General features: G+C 40.2%; 2 protein-coding genes across 4 annotated transcripts in view; one reads left to right on the top strand and one right to left on the bottom strand.

The window, feature by feature from the left end:
- The window catches only part of LOC134744464 (WD repeat domain phosphoinositide-interacting protein 2), a 41,998-nt gene extending 27,611 nt beyond the window's left edge, over nt 1-14,387 (bottom strand). For 2 of the 3 annotated variants that reach the window (XM_063678280.1, XM_063678281.1), the window contains exons 1-2: nt 14,080-14,387; nt 5,995-6,156 (exon numbers count right to left, since the gene is read on the bottom strand). In XM_063678280.1, coding sequence (XP_063534350.1) covers nt 5,995-6,156; nt 14,080-14,156 — 239 coding nt within the window. In that variant the 5' untranslated portion in view covers nt 14,157-14,387. The remainder of the gene's footprint in view (nt 1-5,994; nt 6,157-14,079) is intronic. The other variant, XM_063678282.1, reaches the window with a different exon arrangement.
- Nucleotides 14,388-14,867: 480 nt separating this feature from the next.
- Nucleotides 14,868-23,214, top strand: LOC134744441 (uncharacterized). The gene is made up of 6 exons (XM_063678252.1): nt 14,868-15,057; nt 15,160-15,296; nt 15,552-15,682; nt 17,467-17,664; nt 18,404-18,532; nt 21,945-23,214. Exons 1-6 carry the CDS (start codon nt 14,981-14,983, stop codon nt 22,149-22,151), a joined length of 879 nt encoding a protein of 292 aa, XP_063534322.1. The 5' UTR covers nt 14,868-14,980; the 3' UTR covers nt 22,152-23,214.
- The last annotated feature ends 816 nt before the right edge of the window (nt 23,215-24,030 follow it).

The following is a 24,030-nucleotide window of genomic DNA, read 5'->3' as shown; positions in this document are numbered from 1 at the left end:
GAATCAAATTTTCGTTATTTTCGAGGCACGTTTTTTCCTTAGACTGTATCCATCTATTACGGAGTTATATCTATCTTTGATACCTACGTATGTATAGGTACACTGAACTAAAGGATAAACTAACATTTAAATAAACAAAGGTTTTTTTTTTAGTTTCATTACCTGTATTATTATTAATAGAATATTGCACTAAAAAACGACCAGCGAAATGTCCTTCAAGGTATTTTAAGAAAAACTAAAAATACGCGTCTTCATAAAAAAAACGGTTCACGAACCGATCGATGTTGTCACTCGTAATCCTACTAAAATAACAAACCATTAAGAATGCAACTCTAATGTACACCTACACACGTACAAGGCAAAAACCCTGTTAAAATTTGAACCTTAATCCATAGAAATACGGTTCAAAACGTGTACATTAATAAACGCGACTCGAACGTAATAAAAATGGCATAACTATGTATGAACTCCATAGTTACATACGACGTTATTGAATTAAAACCATCTCTAGGTCGCGTTGAATGTCGCTCGTGCTTTCCTAGACCAAATCTAAAAGACGAGAGCGACTTTGCCCTTGTCTGATACATTGTTATTTAGTGTTTCGCTTCTATTCTCTCTCAAATTTGTCGTATCTATTTTCATAGTTGACCTTTTCGATTCACACCGGTTTGCATATTTGACACTTTTGAGCCCAATATCCAGCTAACTCCGGGTTGCCATATGCCCCAGTACTAATCTACCATGGTCCATGGCAATGTTTATAAATAATTATATATTTTTGTACTGTGACCTAGCTTTCATGTTTGGCAATCTGCTGTAAATGTAAGTTGGTTAAATAAACAAATGTCAAACGATGGGGAAGCAGCGAAATAGCCGTTAACTGTAGGAGTGAGATAGTAAACGTTTCTAGACAGAGCAAGAAACTTTTGTTATACCATCTACATCCACACTGTTAACCGCAAATTATTTTTCCATTTGTTCATTTTGAATCTTATTGCAATTTCCATAGGACTTATTCAATCACCGGTTAAAGTGACCGAAACTTTTTTTATGCAGGTAAGTGGCACGTGCGTAACATAATTAAAAATATTGTGATATTTTGTGTTTTTCAAAAAAACCGGTTCCGAGCCCTGTATGTTACTAACAAATCTAACAATAGACAATAGACCTAAGGGCCAGCTTGAAAACTGTAGACTATAGGTATATTATTTACGGACGTTATCCGAACGGGACGGCGTTGTGTAAGAGCCAGGGCCAAGTTCACGTCGCGACCGCACAGAAATAGACGGCCGGTGCACATCGCGACAAACGCGCACTCAAGTCACTCAACCCAAGACCTTATTACGAGGCGTAAGAGTCAGATTTAGGATGTTGAAAATTAAATTTCATATCGTGATGAGAAAACGGGTGCTATTAGAACAAATATATATATATTTATTTTTATTTTTATTTGCTATATTTAAGTAGAAATTTACTACCTACTCTATATCTAGAATATCTACATAGTATACAACAAAGTCGCTTCCTGCTGTCTGGATGGATGTTTGTAAAACATAGATTTTTAAAACTACGCAACGGATTTTGATGCGGTTTTTTTTAATAGATAGAGTGATTCAAGAGGAAGGTTTATATGTATAATACATCAGCATTGCACCCGTGCGAAGCCGGGGCGGGTCGCTAGTAAATTATAAAAAGCAATAAAAATATCATAATACAAAGAAAGAAGGCCAGGGGGCGCCATTAGCCATCAGGAAATCGCTTAAAAGTACTTGGAAAAATTAGGCCCGAGTGGCCGAGGGGCTTAAGGCATCTGCCGCGATAGCAGAGGACGCTGGTTCGATTCCAGCCCTGGGTACTGGAGGCCTTGGCCACTTTTTCTTTATATATGACATTTATTTCGGTTTAGAAAAAAAGGGGCATCCAAACTAATTACAAGCGTATTTCAAAAGCATAAGAGTGGACTACTGAAAAACACAAATCAAAATAATTTCATAAAATAATTTGATTTGTTCCCTAGTTGCATAAGTGTGGAATTAAATATTGCAACAGTGGGAAAATTCGTGCACGTGCCTAACTACGACCTTATTACCACAACATAAGAGCGTGAGATTTGAAAACTAATTTCACTATAGTATAAATTATGTAGGTTTCAATGTCAATCAACGCGAGGTTAGAAAAATACACATTTCCAAGTGAATATGATGCGTGACTTCCTGAAGGCCTTCTATACTAATCGTAACTAAAGAGTAATGAAGATGGAAACCTATTTTTGTCTGTTTGAGCTTTTCATTTACGCAGCGTACTACGTAAGCGAACAACACGCGAACGCTGAAGCGAAGCGATGCGGCGCGGGATGAATAAATCCTTTGATACCTATAGAAGTGTCCTACGTAGGCGATCTCGTTGCGAGCCTTGAGCCCACCGCACCGCGCCGAGGAAGATGATGATTTTAGTCTGTAAGGTATATGTGCCTGTGGACATTTGATGTCTGACAATAAATTATTTTTTATCTACCTAATATACCAATCATTGAGCAGTTTAATTCAATTAGCCGTGGCAGTAATACAATAACCGTGTGACCCGCTATAATCACACCGGGGCGGCGCGTCCGCACCAGTGTGATAACCGCCTAACAGTCCTGATTCTGCCAATATCTGGCGTATCAGGCCAAGGACATTACGACATTAGTGATTACTTACGTTCCTACACTGTTACTAGTAAAGATAAAGCCCTTATCTTTACTAGGATAGGATATTTGACAGATTTTTATTAATGGTATCAGACGATCAGGTTTGTTTTGAGGATCAAATGTCTCTACCTAATATACCAATCATTGAGCAGTTTAATTCAATTAGCCGTGGCAGTAATACAATAACCGTGTGACCCGCTATAATCACACCGGTGCGGCGCGGTCGCACCAGTGTGATAACCGCCTAACAGTCCTGATTCTGCCAATATCTGGCGTATCAGGCCAAGGACATTACGACATTGGTGTTTACTTACGTTCCTACACTGTTGCTAGTAAAGATAAGGGCAATTGTATGAATTGTAATGTCTATCAAATGCAAATTTTATTTATCATAATTACAGTAAGTACATTTTTATACAACACAACAATAAATTAATTACTCTTACTCTAAACTATACTACCATAGAAACCAAAGATAGATATAACTCCGTAATAGATGTTTACAGTCTAAGGAAAAAACGTGCCTCGAAAATCAAGAAAATTTGATTCTCGTTCAGAGGGCGCCACTGGTTTTGGCCCACTGTCGTATAGATGGCGTTGACTGTTTCGTTTGTTATTTAACAATTTTAACGCATATCAGTGAAAGAACATGGGTCAAAATCATAAAAATAATTAATGCATTAAAAAAAATCATTTATCTATATTTAAATACATTTTATCGTATTTTTATAAATCTTAATTTTTAGTTTTAAAGTGTGTCGACAGATGGCAGTGAATTTACTGGGGTTACAAAATTTACTATGACAGTACCGCTCTAGTATAAGTTACTCTATGATAGAAACTAAACTATCTAACTAAACTATCAAATGTAGAACATAGGTATATGTAGATTCGGGTGTCCATTATTTTGCGATAAAAACCCGGCAAGAAGAAAATACGGCAGAAAAATCACGTTTGTTGTATGGGAGCCACACTTAAATATTTATTTTATTCTGTTTCTATTCTGTGTTTGTTGTTAATTTGTTATAGCGACAACAGAAATACATCATCTGTGAACATTTCAACTGTCTATATGTCTATATCACGGTTCATAGCCTGGTGACAGACGGACAGACAGACAGACAGACAGCGGAGTCTTAGTAATAGGGTCCCCATTTTTACCCTTTGGGTACGGAACCCTAAAAAAGAATACAACAAACACAAAACAATACAAATACCCTTTATTCCACAAATGCACACCTCAATAAAAGAAAACAATACAAAAAGAAAGCAGAAACATAAGCATAGGTAAACAACAGGCGGCCTTATCGCTAAAAAGCGATAGCGCAGTCTTTAAATTTAAATTCAAAAGACTATTTACAATCTCTACATTACAATCATTACAATCTCTTTCACTCCTGGGGCCAATTTATCAAAAGCTTGTAGCTTGTAATACAAGTGGAAGTCCCTTTTTGACAGCTTTTGTTAGACAGGGGGCCCGTTTATCAAAAACTTGTAGCGTGTAATACAAGTGGAAGTCTCTTTTTGACAGCTTATGTTAGAAACGGACTTCCACTTGTATTACAAGCTACAAGCATTTGATAAACGGGCCCAGGGACTTCCACTTGTATTACAAGCTACAAGCTTTTGATAAACGGGCCCCTGCTACATCTTGCAAGTGTGAATGAGAAGTTTTACGACCCCAGCGGCGGTAGCACGGTCGCATTTTTATCGCTTGTCACCATGCCTGTCACGTTCTAACAAGTATGTGAGTTCGAAAGTGACGGGCATAGTGACAGGCGATAAAAATGGAACCATGGTGCGCCCGGCCCGCATTCCTCAGGTTGGTTTACGGATAGTACAGTCAAGGGCATAAATATATATACATTACCAGTTTAAAAAATATGTGTACGTTCTTACACCTTAGACAATGAAGTGGTGTTCACATATTTTGAGCCATTTGTCTGGATCGATATTTTTGCCTTCGACTGTATCTAATACCTAGTATAAAGCGGTCGTGTCTGTTTTTAGTTTTCGTTCAAAATTTTCCGATTCCTAAATGAAAGTTTACTTAATTTCCTATTAAATTTTCGCGAACTTTTCCAACTTTAACAAACTTTTCGCATGCACATTTTGTGGCTTTCCATCAGAGAAGGGTCCCTATGCTTCATGTGCAATAAGGGCCATTTTATCAGAATTTCTGTTGGAATTTCAAATAAAAAGTTCCTTATTGCACTTGAAGCATAACCCTTCAGCGCTGGAAGTCGCCAGCAGCATGCTGAGATGGGGCCATTTCGTGACACTTTATTTTCATGTTCTTTTAATGTATGTCTATTGTCTGTGTGTGTGTTTACGAATAAAGTATTCTATTCTATTCTAATGGAAAGCCACATTTCTAGTTCAAGGGCTTAAAACGGCCCTCAACTCAGCATGTCCTTCTCTTCATGACAAACCAGAAAACAAAACACCCGTACGATTACATCAGATTTCATTCAGCATTCCTCTCTACGTATCCAGCGCTATGCCAAAAGTGCCGTCAGCGTTGGGAAATAAAATAACTATTATAAGTGGAAATGACGATATTGCTGACTTGCCAACTTTGAAAACTAAACTGTTTCTACGCCCGGCTGATGCTAAACAAACATTTGTTATGTAAACATACGTAATATTTAGTTTAGACAACGATTAATGTTAGTACTAGCTTTTGCCCGCGACTTTGTCTGCGTGGAGTTAGTAATTTACGTAGCTTATTTTTTACCCAATCTGCTTTTTACAGATAATAGGTCAGTACGAGTACTATCGTCTTGTTAACTGATAATTCGTGAACCTTAGGCCAGGATTACACTTGTAAGTTTTACTTACGTAAGTAGGGACACAGCTATACTACAGAATGAGATATGAATATCGTTATTTCATTCTAGCAAATAGCTTTGTCCCTACTTACTTACTTACTGCTTACTGCTAGCCTTTCTCCGCAGACGTCTTGTCTGGTTGCTCTTGGCATAGGCCTCTCGCATATTCCTCCACGAGTCCCTGTCCAGAGCCTGTCTTCTCCAGAAGGCTCCAGCCACCTGCCTGAACTCGTCTTCCCATCTCATTTTTTGTCTTCCATCATCCCTACTTACGTAAGTAAAACTTAGAAGTGTAATCCTGGCCTTATAGCAAACACGTAAGCCCACCGCTGTTACTATCGATGCAAACCAAACTGACGACCGGGGTCGTAGGACTTTTCATTCACACTCGCGTGGTCGTAGGTAAAGCGAGAGAGATAGTGATATGGCCCCGGTCCTCAGTTTGGTTTGTGGCTTCTATAGTTAGTTGCCTACCTGGGCGCAGCGACGGTGACCACGGCGACGAGGCTGGAGCTGAACAGCCGGTCGACGAGACAGGTGTCCTGGCCAGAGCGGGACGCATATATTTCCTCGACCCCATCGTCGGGGGTCAGCGCGAACAGGTGGTAGCCTTGGCTGCTGCCGGCCACCAGTGATCTAGAAGACAATGGATGGTTATTAGGGAGAAAATGCTAGAGATGAAGCTGCAAAGAAAAGGCACCCCCCCTTACATATTTATACAAATTTCTGTAAATTTTTATGGATGTGGGGTACCTTTTCTCTGCACTCACACGGCATCGTCCACACTGTTGGCTGACAATTCATAAATCTTATTTTTAAGACAAAAAACTGGTATTAATAAATGCCTGGTAAGTCTAACCAGCCCTTGATAATCGTTTGTTCTTGTTCGACATTCTGACAATTGTGTTTGTTAGAAAGGGACAAGGGGATCCCATGCCCCAATGACCTTCGATCTAAATCCCTTAGTTTTCTAATGTTTTTTGGACAATGTTTAAAAAAATCATAAATAAATAAGTATTCATTTCTTTCAAAATCCAGTAGACAAAAATGGAGATAAAAGATTGAGGAACCGCTAGCCATTTGTCTTATAATTCTATATGTAGTGCAAAAGTGGGAGATACAATTCAAAACTTTTCAAAATTCGATGAAAACCTCGGGTAGCCCCATAAGATAGAATTAAGTTTTGACCAAATGATAGATATAATATTGTCTTCGGTTACCGCGATAGTTACTCATGAAATAAAACTATGAAAACGGATTATATCGCGTATATTGAATTTATAATACATCCCGACGTTTCGAACTCTTTACAGCGTTCGTGGTCAACGGGGATGTATTATAAATTCAATATACGCGATATAATCCGTTTTCATAGTTTTATTTCACAAATGATAGATACTTCAGTAGCATGTGATATTTATATTTGTTAAGAGCCAACAGGAGCCGAGACCAAACTCAATTTTGAGATTTGAAAGAGAATATCGTCGTCGCGCTGACGGGGGCGGTACCGCGTACCGAGGGACTATCCCAGTGTGTGCGGTGCACGCACACCGACGCGCACGTTATTTGCGCTCCTTTCCGGCCTCACGCCGCTCGCGTTTTTAGTAACTAAATTCAATATCCTTCTACAACCTGCAATCTAATTAACATTTCGAGTTACAGAATAGTAAAAAAACATAACATAACATGGACATACAAGAAAACATTGTTGTATAAAAACATACAAGATAATGGCTGTTAAATTAATCCAATTAAATATTTTTAAATATGATAAACAAAAATATTAAATTATAGTCGTGAGTATTTTAAAAGTAAAACTCCCTTATACCTTCATTTTAAACAAAGTATTTTACTTATAACTTACTTGGTTCGAGTATGAATTAGTGACATACCTAATTAAAAAAGAAAGCTATAACTCCCGCGGGAACAATATAGGCCTTTTCCCTTCAGTACACCTGCATGAAATAAGATCTTTTCGAGCAAGCGTCTTGAAAAACAAATTTGCCGCTTTTTTATCATAATAAAGAAACATGTGACATGTGATATTTCTTACTTTGATGTAATTATACAGTTTTATTGATGGTCCGTTTTTTATTTATGTGTCAGATTTTGATAAAAATAGGTATAAATTGAAGAGCTCCTAATTCTGATCGGAATAAATATGAAACCCAATAAATAAATAAATAATAATAAATATTAAATCAATATTATAGGACATTCTTACACAGATTGACTAAGTCCCACGGTAAGCCCAAGGAGGCTTGTGTTATGGGTACTCAGACAACGATATACATAATATATAAATACTTAAATACAAATAGAAAACACCCATGACTCAGGAACAAATATCTGTGCTCATCATATCATATCATCGAACCCAGGACCATCGGCTTCACAGGCAGGGTCACTACCTCCTAGGCCAGACGACCGGTCGTCGCCCAATATTTTGGGACAATAGTCTAGTCTACAAAAGGTTCAAGGTGGTGAAAAAAATAGTATAAGCTGTTCGCATAAAAAAACCGCAAATCGATGTACAGGTTAGCCGTTTGGTACACGTATATACTAGTCAAAACAAAAATTTTGACCCGCAGTTCCTAAAAAAAATTTCCTTAGGAGGGGAGTGCTGAAACCTTTTTTTGTATAAAAAAAAAACTTTTTTTTTAAACCTATCGTATACTTCTCATCTATCATACGAAAGGGCTTTTTGAAGCGATTCTGAAAATATACCACATCATTGCATTTTAGCCATTTTTAGGGTTCCGTAGCCAAATGGCAAAAAACGGAACCCTTATGGATTCGTCATGTCTGTCTGTCTGTCGTCCGTCCGTATGTCACAGCCACTTCTTTCCGAAACTATAAGAACTGTTGAAACTTGGTAAGTAGATGTATTCTGTGAACCGCATTAAGATTTTCACTCAAAAATAGGAAAAAAAAAATTTTAGGGGTTCCCCATACTTAGAACTGAAACCCAAAAAATTTTTTTTTTCATCAAACCCATACGTGTGTGGTATCTATGGATAGGTCTTCAAAAATGATATTGAGGTTTCTCATATATTTTTTTTCTAAACTGAATAGTTTGCGCGAGACCGAGAGACACTTCCAAAGTGGTAAAATGTGTAACCCCCCCTCTAACTTCTAAAATAAGAGAATGATAAAACTGAAAAAATATATGATGTACATTACCTTGCCAACTTTTACCGAGAACTGGTTTGAACGAGATCTAGTTAGTAGTTTTTTTTAATACGTTATAAATCGTAAACCGCAATTTACCTTTCACTCACGTTTCACATAAAAATACATTGTTTAAATTGTGTAATGTACGGAACCCTCGGCGCCCGATTCCGATTCGCACTTGGCCGGTTTTTTCTTAAATTGAAAGAAAAAGAATTTTCAAAACATACCAAGTTTGGGCTCCTCCAGATACGATATGGCTGATTTTTTTTTGTACAAATGATACGTGATATCCTCATATGTAACCCCAAAAAAGCAATAAAAAATTTATTTAGTTTTTTTTCAATACAAAGTGACACAGTTCTACTTAACCCTTTAACTTGACCCCAAACTTGGTGTGTTTTGAAAATTCTATTTGTTTTAATTTACAAAAAAATGGCTAAAATGTAACGATGTGGTATAATTTTAGAATCGCCTCAAAAAGCCCTTTCGTATGATACCACACACGATAGGTTTTTGGAAAAAAAATATGTTTTTTTTTTCATACAAAAAAAATTTTTCAGCATACCCCTCCTAAGGGATTTTTTTTAGAAACTGCGGGTCAAAAATTTTGTTTTGACCTCTTAGTATGCGTGTGCCAAACGGCTAACCTGTACATCGATTTGCGGTTTTTCTTTGAAATTGGGCTTGTACGGCTGCCACTAATAGAGATACTAACTCCTAAAAATACGTATGATACCTCATTGGATTCAGAATGATGTCTAGAAAAATGTATTCGAAGCGTTTATTCCCACATAAAAAAAGTTCAAAGCTATTAACAAAAAACGGCCAAGTGCGAGTCGGTTCCGTACCATTACGCAAAAAACGGCAAAAAATCCCGTTTGTTGTTTGGGAGCCCCACTTAAAAAAATATTTTATTCTGTTTTTAGTATTTGTTGTTATAGCGGCAACAGAAATACATCATCCGTAAATATTGCAACTTTTTAGCTATCACGGTTCACGAGATACAGCCTGGTGACAGACGGACAGGCAGATTGACAGACAGACAGACAGATATTATTTTAAAGGTATTAAATATTCTTTTAAAAATTAGGAAATAATATGGTGTATTTAAAACATATCATAGAATATACTACGGTTATAAATTGATATTATGTAAAGTAATTTTTTCAACAAGTTAGGCAATTATTAAGTAACCACATTTTTTTCGAACTTTCGTCTTTGTTGTAAATTAAAAAAAAAAGAAAATAATTGGCGTAAAAAGTATTTCGCCTCGTGGAGCCCCTTTCATGAGATCACGTCACAAAAGTTTTAATAAAATTAATACTTTGTTTAAAATAAATTTTTGAATAATAGTGAAAATTGTAAAATATAAAGCAATATAATAATACGTACTTAGAACTGATACTTTTCTAAATAAAGAATGAATAAACTAAATTGTGTAATTAATTTTTAGTGCAAATCACCACAATTTGCTTCTAAAGAGCAAATCTGTGACCAAAAATTATATATAGTTTTAATTTTTCGTTCGTATATTCAGATTTGTGTATGAAAATGTGAAACTATTATTTCTAAAATAAATTATTCGTCCCTAATTTACACAAAATTTATACCAAATTTGATCTCATATCTAGAGATAGGTAGAAATAGAGGCAAACTGGACCGCAGAAGCCGACTTTTCCCCTCCCTTTTTGGGGGTAGCCAGGACTTAATCTCGTAGCTAGTGCGTCAGCTCAGCTTTGTATGAACCAAGGAATAATAAATAGTGTTAAACGATATCCCCTGAGGCCAAAGTGCATACTCACTTTACTTACTTCGCCTACTAAGAGACAAATCGCGACTTTGTTATGGTTTATCGATAACTTATCACATCACTAGATTATCGACTTTCAATGTCGACTATTGCCCATCACTTTTCTGTCCGTGTACGTATTTAGAAACTTGACCCCGCCCCTAAAATTAGTGCGATAAGGACAACTGCAGCTTAGGCGAAAAATCCTGCGTAAAAATCTCAAAAATCGAGGTTTCGTACTCGACTGTTTCCTCCTCCAAAACTTAAGCAATCGTAACCAAATTTGGAAATCTAAATGATTATGAAATTGTCTGTGTCGGACTGTTTTGATTTTTTGGCTAATTGATACCAGTTTTGAATACCACGCCTCTCATTGCGGCATAGTCAGTGAGGCCATTTTTGGCCATGTATGAAGGGCTCTAGCGCCTTAAAAAACAAAAATATCAAAAAAAGCAAAACACACCGACACAGATATTGACAATATTAATCTGTGTTGAAAAAATCATTCCTCTAGCTTCAAAAACCAGGGAGGAAACAGTCGAGTACGTTTGTATGGAGAAATGACCACTCCTGTTGGCTCTTAAGAGTTCAAGTGCATGTAAGGATGCTATAAATGTAAAATGTTTGACAATTTGATGTGTTATTTCGTATCTTGTACAAACAGATCCTTGAATCCTTGCTTTTCAAGATTACACCACTAATTGCCATATGTTTTTAAGGCCGTTCCATCGGTTTGCCACTGTCTTTGTCACATTTCGCAAGAACGAACGGGAAAGAACATACGCGCCAAGTGTCAATTTTGATCGGATTTTGTCGGTTTTTATTTATTTTAAAAACGTTACCTTACAATATCGAAATTCTAAAGCTATGAAATTACTATTTATGTTAAGATTGTTTTTTCTTCTTTTTTTGTTTATAGTATCACATAATAAATAACCGAGTGAAGTAGGATTAAAAGTCCGAGTTAGAGGTTACTTTGGGAATTAATTGTATCGAGCGAAGTGTCATAATTCGTGTATCGGAAGCTATGTTGTTAAAGATAATATAGTCAAGAACTACATATATTTTTTCCACTTCTACGAATATCAACGTCTCTTAGAAAAACATGATCATATCAGGAGATTTTTCGCCTTCTGGCTCAGGGAACCGCCTTAATCCTAAACTACTGAGAAAAAATCATCATCTGATCGTTTGCCTCCTATTTCATAAAAAAAAAACAGAGATTGAGATCACTATCTAAGAGTAGATTTATGATGATAGCTGTTTGGAATCAGAAGTGCAGTGAAGATTAATCTCTATGCTGAAGAAAGGTTTTCATTTCGCTGTTAATCCATTGCTAGTCTAGTAAGGGATTTAAAGTAGAATCCTTAGAGTTGCATGAAATTCAAGTTGCAGTTAAATTAGTTAAAAGCAAAAGTTGAAATAAAATATTAAAAAATACTGCTATTATTGAAATTTTTGAAGAAATAAGGATCTTTTTATTCAATTTTGAAAAATTTGAATTAAGCCAGTGAAATCAGGTATAGACATATAGTTAAGTATATTAATTTAATATAGAATTTAAATATGGACTAGAAAAATACTTATTTTATTCTCGAAGTACAAATGGAGTTGGTGTAATTAGGAATGGCTTCAATACCATTAACATTAGTTTAAATTGGGTGATTTAAAATTATATATCAATGACCAAAACCATTTCCTTAATTGATTATTGATTGATAACTGATAGTCTTTAAGGTACATCCACACCGCAGTAAAAAAAAAGTGCAGCAACAGAGTGCAGCAGTAACAAGGTACCTACGGCATCTAATGTACAGTGCGCTGCAATATTGCATGGAGAAATAATGAATTAAATTCATTGATAAATTCGCCATGCACTTTTACGGCTGCTGTTACAGTCAAGGGCATAAATATATATACATTCCCACAGATGATGTATTTCTGTTGCTGCTATAACAACAAATACTAAAAAGTACGGAACCCTCGTTGGGCTAGTCTGACTCGCACTTGTCCGGTTTTTAAACTAGAAATACCTATATTGATTAATTATTACAATTTGACATGCAATTTACATATAGCTTTAGTAATGTCCCAGATAATTTCTAGGTATCTGCACCGTCTGCAGAGCGCAGCAAGAATTGATATTGCCTTGATTGAAAATGATTAGGCCTATTATCTATACAAACTGGAGTTGCATGGCAAATGCCCAGACATTTGTATGGAATTGTATTTATTCAAACCAGTGCTTAAGGATTGGCATAAAGATCTTATAATCTTAATTGAAATCACAATAAACAAATAATATTGTAGCTCATGGAAACATACCCTGTGCAAATTTTGAATTTTGTCTATCGGGGGGCTTCCTGAAATGCTGATTGAGTAAGCCTTCTAAAGATGCATATGTGTGTATTGAAATATGAGGGTACTTCAACAAAACCAGTCCGGATTAGTCAGGTATGCATTCAACTGTGCTCTCCCGAATTTATAGTGTTAGTGAATTATCAATGAACATTGAGTTAGTGTTAGTGAACTATCAGTGATTAGTGAAACTTAGTTTTAGTTAACTATCTCGAGGGGAAGGTATGTAGTGTATTGAAATATGAGTGCACAGTCAAGGGCATAAATATATATACATTCCCAAAGTTTCAAAAATATGTGTATGCTGTTACACCTAAGACAATAAAGTCGTGTTCACATATTTTTGAGCCATTTGTCTGGATCGATATTTTTGCCTTCGACCTTCAACAAAACCAGTCTGGATTTGTCAGGTCCACAATCACATGTGCTCTCCCGAATTTATAGAGTTAGTGAATTATCAATGACCAGTGAGTTAGTGTTAGTGAACTATCAGTGATTAGTGAAACTAGTTAACTATCTCGGGAAGGTATGTAGTGTATTGATATGTGAGGGTTCTTCAACAAAACCAGTCTGGATTGTCAGGTACACAATCACATGTGCTCTCCCGAATTTCGGCAATATCATCGCGATATTATAACAATAATAGTAGTTAAATAATAGTTGAAACCTTAACAATGATCTACTAATGAACAAACAAAACAAAGCAGACATGCACTACAATCATAGCGAAGTACAAGTGCATAAGGCTTTGTCACTCTTGAACAATGAAATGCTAATGTTATCACAAGTTTCATAACAACAATCACAAGGGCAGGCAGAGCCACTGGCCACTAATATTCTACAATGTATAGGACATTCACATCTCTATCATTCATTTTGACATTGAACTGATCTACTGATAAGGGAGTTTTCAAAACAAGCATCAGCTGTTTGGGCAGGGTAGGGGGGAGCGCCCGCGGCTCGAGCGCCGCCGCCGCGGGCGCGGCGGAGGCCCGAGCGCTTCCTTGACCCACTCGCGAACGCAAATTCGCGGCCCGTTAGACGCCATATTTGTTTACTACGTTTGTTATGGGAGAGGACGCTGTGCTGTTGCGACACGGTTGGCAATGACATATTGCATCACCGTTACAGCGCGCGCGCCCGAAGGGCTACTCGAACTTCAGCGCCAGCGCCCTAGGCGTCAACACAAAAACCTTCCTTCTTCCGCCTCCATCACCTAACGTATGCTACACACTTACGTGCAATCCTGGTTAAATTGAACAAATATTCCTCCTGCGTTTGATCCATCTGTGTTTTGTCCTCCTCCCAAACTCATTGGAACGTTCGAAGTGTACGGGTCTGTTTAATTACTATCGACTACGGACGACATACGCGCGCAACGACCTTTGCGACGGAACACAAACACTCACTGTATTATTATAAACTGAGTATCGTCACAACAGAACTAAGAATTTTTTGACACAAAGAACGACCTTGCTGCTAAAAACAAGCCCCCTCCCTCCGCTTGCGATGGATGATGGCAGTCGCCTTCAAACGCCCCTCCAAACGCAGCAAAATCATCTGATTGCTTCCGATTGGTGGATGCGCCGTCACTGACAATTCCGAGAACGTTTTCATTCTTGTCAAGGAAATCGATTGATTACAAATTTTGTTTACACGCTTCTCTTTGTAAATTCGTTCGTTTTTTAAAGATTTGTGAAGCATTTTATTATAAAGGCAATGAATTGGTTCAAAAATTAATTATTTTTATACACTGTGATTAGTCGTTTAAATTCATTAAGCACTGTTCTACTGAACGCATCCTATATAGTCTGTGGTTGATGTCAATAGATACTGTCAAAATGGTCAAAATAAAAAATAATGTTATAAGCCTAAAATAAACATTTTCGCTTTTCTTGTTTTCTAGTCTAAGGATGGTGCTTCAGGTGCTTGTGACAACTTTAGCAAGTTATGTGTAATGTGTTCAGAAAGGTGATTATAAACGACTTCTTTCTTTATTTCAAAAATCTTTAACAAAATCTTTTAAAAAATATATTTTACGTGGTAACAATTTTTCTACAACGTCAATGTCAAACACATGCCACTGGTTTGACATGTAAACAGTGCATATAGGTTATATTTTTATGAAATTACACAAAAATGGGCCGTAAAATTCCAGCAAAAAAACATCGTGGCGTGAAGGATCCTTTGAAACAGCAAGAACAACGATTTCAGAGGTAAAAAAATAACTACTAATAACTAATTTGCGCATTACGACGTTGGAAGAGTGTGTGTGTTTCCAAAGACTTTGGGAGTACATTATTTTGGGTTATTTCCAGCATAAAAGACAAAATAAATGCTCCACCGACTGATCCGGATGAGCAACCCATACCAAAGTCGCTGCAGCGTCTTTTTGCTTTCAAAGAGCGGACACCCTCATCTATTGTGAAGAAAAAGAAGTCACGTTCGATAGCAGGTTAGTGGAATTTAGAGTTTTTGATTACCCTATAATAAAGACACACTGGGTTAACAATTCGTAACTCAAGGGAGCTTGGAATCATTAATAGGACTTAAGTCCATTTTGAAAGGCATGACATATAGCTTCTTTTTAGATCCAATTCTTATAATCGTGGTACCTATTCAAAGGTGATAAGATCCTTGCCTATCGAAATCCATTTGCTTAAAAAAAATTGCAGTCATTGTTTTTAAATATATGTATATTATGTTGCAGCTCATGCCAAGCGCGATGATAACCCCGTGACAGCACTTAAGCGAATGCCTGGTGAGGCGGGCCGCGCCTTCTCCATGCGCATCAATAGTGCCGTGCGGGCGCTGCATAACACCGACCAGGAGGACTACCCTGTAAGTTACTATGGCTTGGAATATCTACTGCCTCTGCTCTGATGAACAGTGTTATTCAAGCTTTTTCGTGATTTGTACCCTCATAAGTGCCCACGTACTTGTACAAGTCTGTACATCTTTTGTTTATTAAATGTGATAGAAAACAAAAAAATAACACTAAATTAAATAAAAATAGCAACATACACATATTTGCAGGTAGAAACTGGGGACTAGCTAGTGCTAGATAGTAGGGTGCCAAGTAGGCTGGTGGCAGTGCCCCACCGTAGAACAATACCAATTAGCTTGTACAAGTACAAATTAAATGTGAGTTTTGAATTCTTGTACAAATAAAAAAATCCAAGGGCCAAAATTGGCTTGGGTCTTACAAGGATAAAACATGTCTGATTATGACTATTATTGCATGGGGAAGCATTGAAAATGGAGTTGTCGTCCTTCTCATTCACTCTTGCATATGTATTCGATATGTATAGAGCCTGATCTATGGTTCACAAACATGGGTGTACACAAATAAAGTAAAAAATAAGATCAACACAGAGAGCCATGGAAAGGAGTATAATGGGACTCAGGAAGATACAAAAAATAAAACACACAACAATAAGAGAAAAAACAAAGGTTGCTGACGCCCTCACAAATGCTTTAAAAGTTAAATGGGGCTGGGCAGGACATGTAGCCCGAACAACTGACAAAAGGTGGACCAACATAACCACTAAATGGAAAGCACCAGAAGGCAAACGGTCCATAGGAAGACCAAAAAAACGGTGGGCAGATGACATAGTCCATACAGCTGGAAAACAATGGATGGAGAAAGCAAAGCAGAGAGATGATTGGATAAAATTGGAGGAGGCCTACACCGAAAGAGGGATCCATATAGAAGATAACATTTAAATTACAAATACAAAAACCATATAAAACTTCTTATGGAATAAAGGGCTATAATAATAATAATAATAAACCCCAAGGGGACCTGCAGGACTCTCAGCTCTGGCTTGCCTTCATTGGCCGTCCAGAGAGGAGTCGCTAGAGCTATATGCTCCAGGGGTGGAAGTGAAAAATGCATAAGACGCGAGTTGGCACAGTGGCTGGTAACAGCCACTGGGTAGAAAGCGGCGCACACCTCTCGACACCCCTGAGCCGCTCACACCGGTGTTGCTCCTGGTCGTCTTCACGACGGCAGTTTCAGGGGCCCATCTAGTCGGCGGCGAGTCACCACCTGCCTCGATAACGTGTAGAGACATTGTTATGGCAGGTGTCCGGATCTCTCAGCAATAGCCCAATCTTTTGACTAGCCAAACTTCAACACCATAACCGGCACTCTTTTCCACTGTGTTTATAATAGCCCCTACGCCTGTTGGGACCGATTTACGGGTATCTATTTGTACCCGTGAATGGGTTCTAGCAGGTGTATTACATAACAGCAAACTTCTCCAAAGGGCCTCTACGTGATGGATCTGTATCCCCACTTACGCCTATCAAATGACCGGGATATATATACCCGTGAGTTTATACGAGATACAAATAATAATAATGTATAGAGAGGCAGATAATAAAATATCGAATTCCGATGTTTATTTATTTATTTCGTTTAAGACGGGCAGCTGATGCTGGTACGTCTAAATCATAGTTCACTTAGCACAATTTCACAGTTTAGATAAGTAACAATCATCAGAGCAAATAAGAGTTTTATTTTTATATTATTTAATTCAAATTTCTATTTTATCATTAAGAAATGGTTTTGGCATTTACAACTTCAAGTACATAAACAACATCTCATTTGTCTTTTCCAGTTAGACCTCGAAGAAACGGACACCAGAGGCGAATACATAGCATCGCAGCGCGAACGACGACAGAAAAAGCATCGTCAGGCCATCGCCAAGGAAAAGGGGTTAGGGGGGCAAAAGGGGGCAAAGGCAGAGGAGCGTTTGAGCAAGTCACGGCGGCGCGCGCTTAAGAGGAAGGAGCAGCAGAAAGCTAAGGAAGCTGAGGTAAAAGAGCATTAACTTTAGGCTGCCTTTCCAGTAGTGATGAGCGATGGATGTGTTTGTTAGGGACCAATAGAATAACTTTATTTTCCTATTCTCGCCTAGCGCCGCTTTAATGGATATATTATATTGCTTCTTAACAAACATCCTTCGCTACGCATCCTCTCTCATATCTGGTGGATATTCATATTCATATTTTTTATTTGTATTAATCATACAAATGCAGCAATATGGTTAACAAATTGTCAGTTATCAAGGTGATAGGAGAAGCATCATCAGGTCGTCGCCACAGAAAAAAGGCTAGAGGGACAAAAGGGGACATTTCCCTCCCCCATAGTCTTTTCTGGCTCTCGCTGTACAGACAGAATCGCGAGAGCCATGTTGAGAACTTGCTGCTTCGGCTTATTTCCCCAAATCTGTGTTGCTTCATGTCTCCCTTCAAATCAACTATTTTAGTGTCCCAGGCCTTTCTCCCGTTCTGGGAGGCCTCTTCTTCAATCTTTTCTCCACTTTGGGACAAAAAGGGACAAAGGAAGAGGAGCGTTTGATCAAGCCTCTACTGTAAATTTGGCAACGTTTAACGTTTAATCATCGGAAGATCAGCGCTGGAAGTCGCCAGCAGCATGCTGAGATGGGGCCATTTCGTGACATTTTATTTTCACTATGTTGTTTTAATGTATGTCTATTGTCTATGTGGTTACGAATAAAAACTATTCTATTCTATTTTATTCTAATGTTTCAGACGAAAACAGCGCTTGAGCTAGCGGCACGTGAAGTCACTTACGAGCGAGTCGCGTTCGGAGACGTGGCGCATGCGCCGCCCGCGCTGCCCGCGCCGCGCCGCGCCCAACAACACCAGGGAGCACCCAGGGTCAGTATAATATAGAGTTCGGAGACGTGGCGCACCCGCCGCGCTGCGCCCAGCAACACCAGGGAGCACCCAGGGTCAGTATAATATAGAGTTCGGAGACGTGGCGCACCCGCCGCGCTGCGCCCAGCAACACCAGGGAGCACCCAGGGTCAGTATAATATAGAGTTCGGAGACGTGGCGCACCCGCCGCGCCGCGCCCAGCAACACCAGGGAGCACCCAGGGTCAGTATAATATAGAGTTCGGAGACGTGGCGCACCCGCCGCGCCGCGCCCAGCAACACCAGGGAGCACCCAGGGTCAGTATAATATAGAGTTCGGAGACGTGGCGCACCCGCCGCGCCGCGCCCAGCAACACCAGGGAGCACCCAGGGTCAGTATAATATTGAGTTCGGAGACGTGGCGCACCCGCCGCGCCGCGCCCAGCAACACCAGGGAGCACCCAGGGTCAGTATAATATAGAGTTCGGAGACGTGGCGCACCCGCCGCGCCGCGCCCAGCAACACCAGGGAGCACCCAGGGTCAGTATAATATTGAGTTCGGAGACGTGGCGCACCCGCCGCGCCGCGCCCAGCAACACCAGGGAGCACCCAGGGTCAGTATAATATTGAGTTCGGAGACGTGGCGCACCCGCCGCGCTGCGCCCAGCAACACCAGGGAGCACCCAGGGTCAGTATAATATTGAGTTCGGAGACGTGGCGCACCCGCCGCGCCGCGCCCAGCAACACCAGGGAGCACCCAGGGTCAGTATAATATTGAGTTCGGAGACGTGGCGCACCCGCCGCGCCGCGCCCAGCAACACCAGGGAGCACCCAGGGTCAGTATAATATTGAGTTCGGAGACGTGGCGCACCCGCCGCGCCGCGCCCAGCAACACCAGGGAGCACCCAGGGTCAGTATAATATAGAGTTCGGAGACGTGGCGCACCCGCCGCGCCGCGCCCAGCAACACCAGGAAGCACCCAGGGTCAGTATAATATTGAGTTCGGAGACGTGGCGCACCCGCCGCGCCGCGCCCAGCAACACCAGGGAGCACCCAGGGTCAGTATAATATTGAGTTCGGAGACGTGGCGCACCCGCCGCGCCGCGCCCAGCAACACCAGGGAGCACCCAGGGTCAGTATAATATTGAGTTCGGAGACGTGGCGCACCCGCCGCGCCGCGCCCAGCAACACCAGGGAGCACCCAGGGTCAGTATAATATAGAGTTCGGAGACGTGGCGCACCCGCCGCGCCGCGCCCAGCAACACCAGGGAGCACCCAGGGTCAGTATAATATTGAGTTCGGAGACGTGGCGCACCCGCCGCGCCGCGCCCAGCAACACCAGGGAGCACCCAGGGTCAGTATAATATTGAGTTCGGAGACGTGGCGCACCCGCCGCGCCGCGCCCAGCAACACCAGGGAGCACCCAGGGTCAGTATAATATTGAGTTCGGAGACGTGGCGCACCCGCCGCGCCGCGCACAGCAACACCAGGGAGCACCCAGGGTCAGTATAATATTGAGTTCGGAGACGTGGCGCACCCGCCGCGCCGCGCCCAGCAACACCAGGGAGCACCCAGGGTCAGTATAATATTGAGTTCGGAGACGTGGCGCACCCGCCGCGCCGCGCACAGCAACACCAGGGAGCACCCAGGGTCAGTATAATATTGAGTTCGGAGACGTGGCGCACCCGCCGCGCCGCGCCCAGCAACACCAGGGAGCACCCAGGGTCAGTATAATATTGAGTTCGGAGACGTGGCGCACCCGCCGCGCCGCGCCCAGCAACACCAGGGAGCACCCAGGGTCAGTATAATATTGAGTTCGGAGACGTGGCGCACCCGCCGCGCCGCGCCCAGCAACACCAGGGAGCACCCAGGGTCAGTATAATATTGAGTTCGGAGACGTGGCGCACCCGCCGCGCCGCGCCCAGCAACACCAGGGAGCACCCAGGGTCAGTATAATATTGAGTTCGGAGACGTGGCGCACCCGCCGCGCCGCGCCCAGCAACACCAGGGAGCACCCAGGGTCAGTATAATATTGAGTTCGGAGACGTGGCGCACCCGCCGCGCCGCGCCCAGCAACACCAGGGAGCACACAGGGTCAGTATAATATTGAGTTCGGAGACGTGGCGCACCCGCCGCGCCGCGCCCAGCAACACCAGGGAGCACCCACCCAGTATAATATTTAGTTCGGAGACGTGGCGCACCCGCCGCGCCGCGCCCAGCAACACCAGGGAGCACCCAGGGTCAGTGTATTAGTAGTAGTATTAGTAGATTTAAATTTCTACTAGTAGCAGAACTCTGGAACTAACATAAACGCGAGCGCACGCGTTTCGCCAGTGAGTGCCGATTTGCCAAATCATTCCGCGGCTAGGCTTCGAAAAGCGTCAAAATAATAATCATAAGTATTTTTCTCGAATAACTTTTGACTCGCTTATGACAGTACTATTAGTTATTCTGTGCTTATGATTACCCTAATAGGGTAATTCCAGTATAGATGCCCCAGTGGGATAGATGCCTCGAATTTCATTTCTACTATTAGCAGAACTCTGGGACTAACATAAGCGCGAGCGCACGCGTTTCGTCAGTGTGAGTGCCAAATCATCCCGCAGCTAGGCTTCGAAGAGCGGCAACATAATATTCATAACTATTTCTTTTCGAATTGCTTTTGACTCGCTTATGATTCCCCTTTTTTATTAATTGGTTTGGGTGCACTGAAGCTTAAGCTGCATGGATAAATAAATGTTATTCTGGTGTTATTATTACTTAATTTTTTATTGAAAAAGGTATCTATCCTTTGCAAAAAGTATTAGTTGCCCCGAGTTTTGATCGGTACTATATATGCCCCAAGAGCATCCCTCTAGGGGCATTTATCCTTAACTGTTTCAAAGAATTGTTATGTAGCAGAGGGGCGAAATACCTCGTAAATATAAGAGGAAACGGTGTCGTCCCGCGTAGCATCGACTTGTCTGAAGAAAGCATGCAAGCAGCCTTTGAAAAAAGGAAAAAGGGAGAAAAAATAGTCAACGATATAACCAGAACATCTGAAATACCGTCTCCGTAAAAAATACACGACCTCAAAGTTTAAAAAAAAAACTTTTTTTAAAGTAAAAAATAACGGTACCATTCGATTCTAATAAATTATATAGCAACCATATACATAAACGCAACATTTCACCGACAAAATCGCAATTTTATTGTTTTCCATACATCGGAACGGCTTCTAAGCAAAGTTACATAGTGACGTCACGATGTGTTGCCATTTGTGTTAGAGCGTTTGCTCAGTAAAGTGGCGATGCCAGACTTTGACCATCATTTGTGACTTTTGTATTTCTTTAAGACAATGGGTCCCATACAGACATTTGATCCTCAAAACAAACCTGATCGACTGATACCATTAAAAAATTGTCTACTACTCTATGATTATCATCATATTTCAGCCTGGCCGCCGTGACCTCCTCCTAGCAGGCATGCTCAAACCGAGCGCTCAACAAACTCAACAGAAACCTCAACCGTCAAAGAAAACGCAAGCGAAAGCTCAGATAAACGCAGCGGAGCAAATGCGACGCGAACGAGCGCGTTTGGAGGCAGTGGACGCGTATAGAGCGCTTAAGAAACAAAAGGCGGCTGAAAAGGCCAATCACTGACGTAACGACGACCTTATGTCTTTGTAATAAAGTTTATGAATTGTCAGTTAACAGCAAACTCCTTTATCAATGCTGCAGTTAATTGAAAATAAGGGCTGTCAAAAATGCGTACCTTAAATTCGCCTAGTATATAACTTCGCCGTAAGGTCATCGCACACTTACAACTCAACAGCCACTCGACTCCAACTCGACTCAAAATTAATTATTGTAATTAAAGCCTTACGTCGTACTCCCTAGTACCAAAGAAAGATATCTCCGTAATAGATGGATACAATCTAAGGAAAAAACGTGCCTCGAAAATCAAGAAAATTTTATTCTCGATCAAATGGCGCCACTACCTTTGGCCTACTCTCGGATAGATGGCGTTGACGGTTTCTTTTGTTATTTAACCATTTTAACGCATATAAGTGAAAGAACATGGGTCAAAATCATATAAAAATTATTAATGCAAATAAAAAAATCATTTATCCATATATAAATACATTTTATCGTATTTTTATAAATCTTCATTTTTAGTTTTAAAGTGTGTCGATAGATGGCAGTTAATTTTCTGTGGTTACAAAATTTACTATGACAGTACCGCTCTATCTTATTATATCCTCTTTGCTAGTACACTTTTCAAAATTCTGTACCGAAAGTGAGTTGAGTTAGTGTTGAAATAGTGTGCGAAGACCTTTAACTAGCATTAAATCATAAATCCACTATACCTTTCATAATAAAAAAAAATATAAGGCGAAGTTGGGGGCGGGTAGCGAAGATAGATATTTTAAAATAGCAATTTTTTCTCAACCTTTTTTACGCAGCTCTTGAGCGAAGTTGGGCACCAACGGTGAAGTTAGGGTTCCCCACGGTAGATATTTTTGCGAACCCTGATTTTCAATGACTTGCAACATCGAAAACGGGGTTTGATGAAAGCGCAATCATCATATCCGTACTCGGCGGTAGCATGGTCGCGTTTTTTTAATTTATATCACTGGAGTGTATTGTTACTGCCAGTTCGCGGTATCAGTGTGTAATAGCAGTGTGCTGTATAATATTTTAGGGAAAACTCGAAAATAAATGTATAAAATTATTATGTTTTTTTATTTTATTCTAATAGCTTTTCTTATATGAGCTGTTTGTAGGTACTCCCTAAGTAGTCCTTATTTATTTAAACTTTATTGCACAAAAGAAAAACCTTACAGTACAAAAGCTGGACTTAATGCCATAAGGCATTCTCTACCAGTCAACCTTAAGGCTAAGCAGAGAGATTGTGGGCGGTGCTACAAATACAACAGCAAAAATAAAATAAAAATAACATAAACAGACACAACACATAAACAGACCTGTAACGATTGTTATTAATAAACTTTCATTTTCATATAATCACATATATACAAATATAATATACATATATATAATATATATATATATATATATATAAATAACGACGAGACTCATTATGAAACTAATAAAAATACACTAAGAAACTTTCATTCCGCTAGCATAGAAAGCACGTAAGGAGTTTTTGAACGCAAACTTATTTGGCGCATTTTTTATGCTTATTTACTTACTTACTTAGTTTACTCCGTTGGCTCAGCGACCCAAAATGAGACTTGGCCTCCGACACAAGACAGCGCCACTTTTCTCGATTCTGTGCGACCTCTCGCCAATTGGTGACTCGAAGTTTGCGCAGATCCGCCTCCACCCTGTCGCACCAGCGATACCTGGGGCGTCCATAGGACGTCTTCTTGCTGGGCGGCCCAGGTATGCTCTTTTCACGTTCCGATCCTAAGTAGTCCTTAGCAAAAAAAACCAGTGATCCTTTATCACTGAAAAGTCAAGAACACAGCTATTAAAACATGCTTGTGATGATTAACTTAATAACTAAAAGTAAATA

Source organism: Cydia strobilella, chromosome 9 (assembly GCF_947568885.1).
Source record: "Cydia strobilella chromosome 9, ilCydStro3.1, whole genome shotgun sequence".
Lineage (NCBI taxonomy): Eukaryota > Metazoa > Arthropoda > Insecta > Lepidoptera > Tortricidae > Cydia > Cydia strobilella.
The sequence above is the reverse complement of the archived record's forward strand: the minus strand, read 5'-3'. Positions and strand labels throughout refer to the sequence as shown.

Bases quoted from the DNA above. Each gene is read 5' to 3' on its own strand.
- LOC134744441 (XM_063678252.1), top strand. From the start codon at position 14,981: ATGGGCCGTAAAATTCCAGCAAAAAAACATCGTGGCGTGAAGGATCCT. The intron at 15,683-17,466 runs GTAAGTTACTAT...TGTCTTTTCCAG, and splicing joins CCGACCAGGAGGACTACCCT to TTAGACCTCGAAGAAACGGA. The intron at 18,533-21,944 runs GTCAGTATAATA...ATCATATTTCAG, and splicing joins AACACCAGGGAGCACCCAGG to CCTGGCCGCCGTGACCTCCT.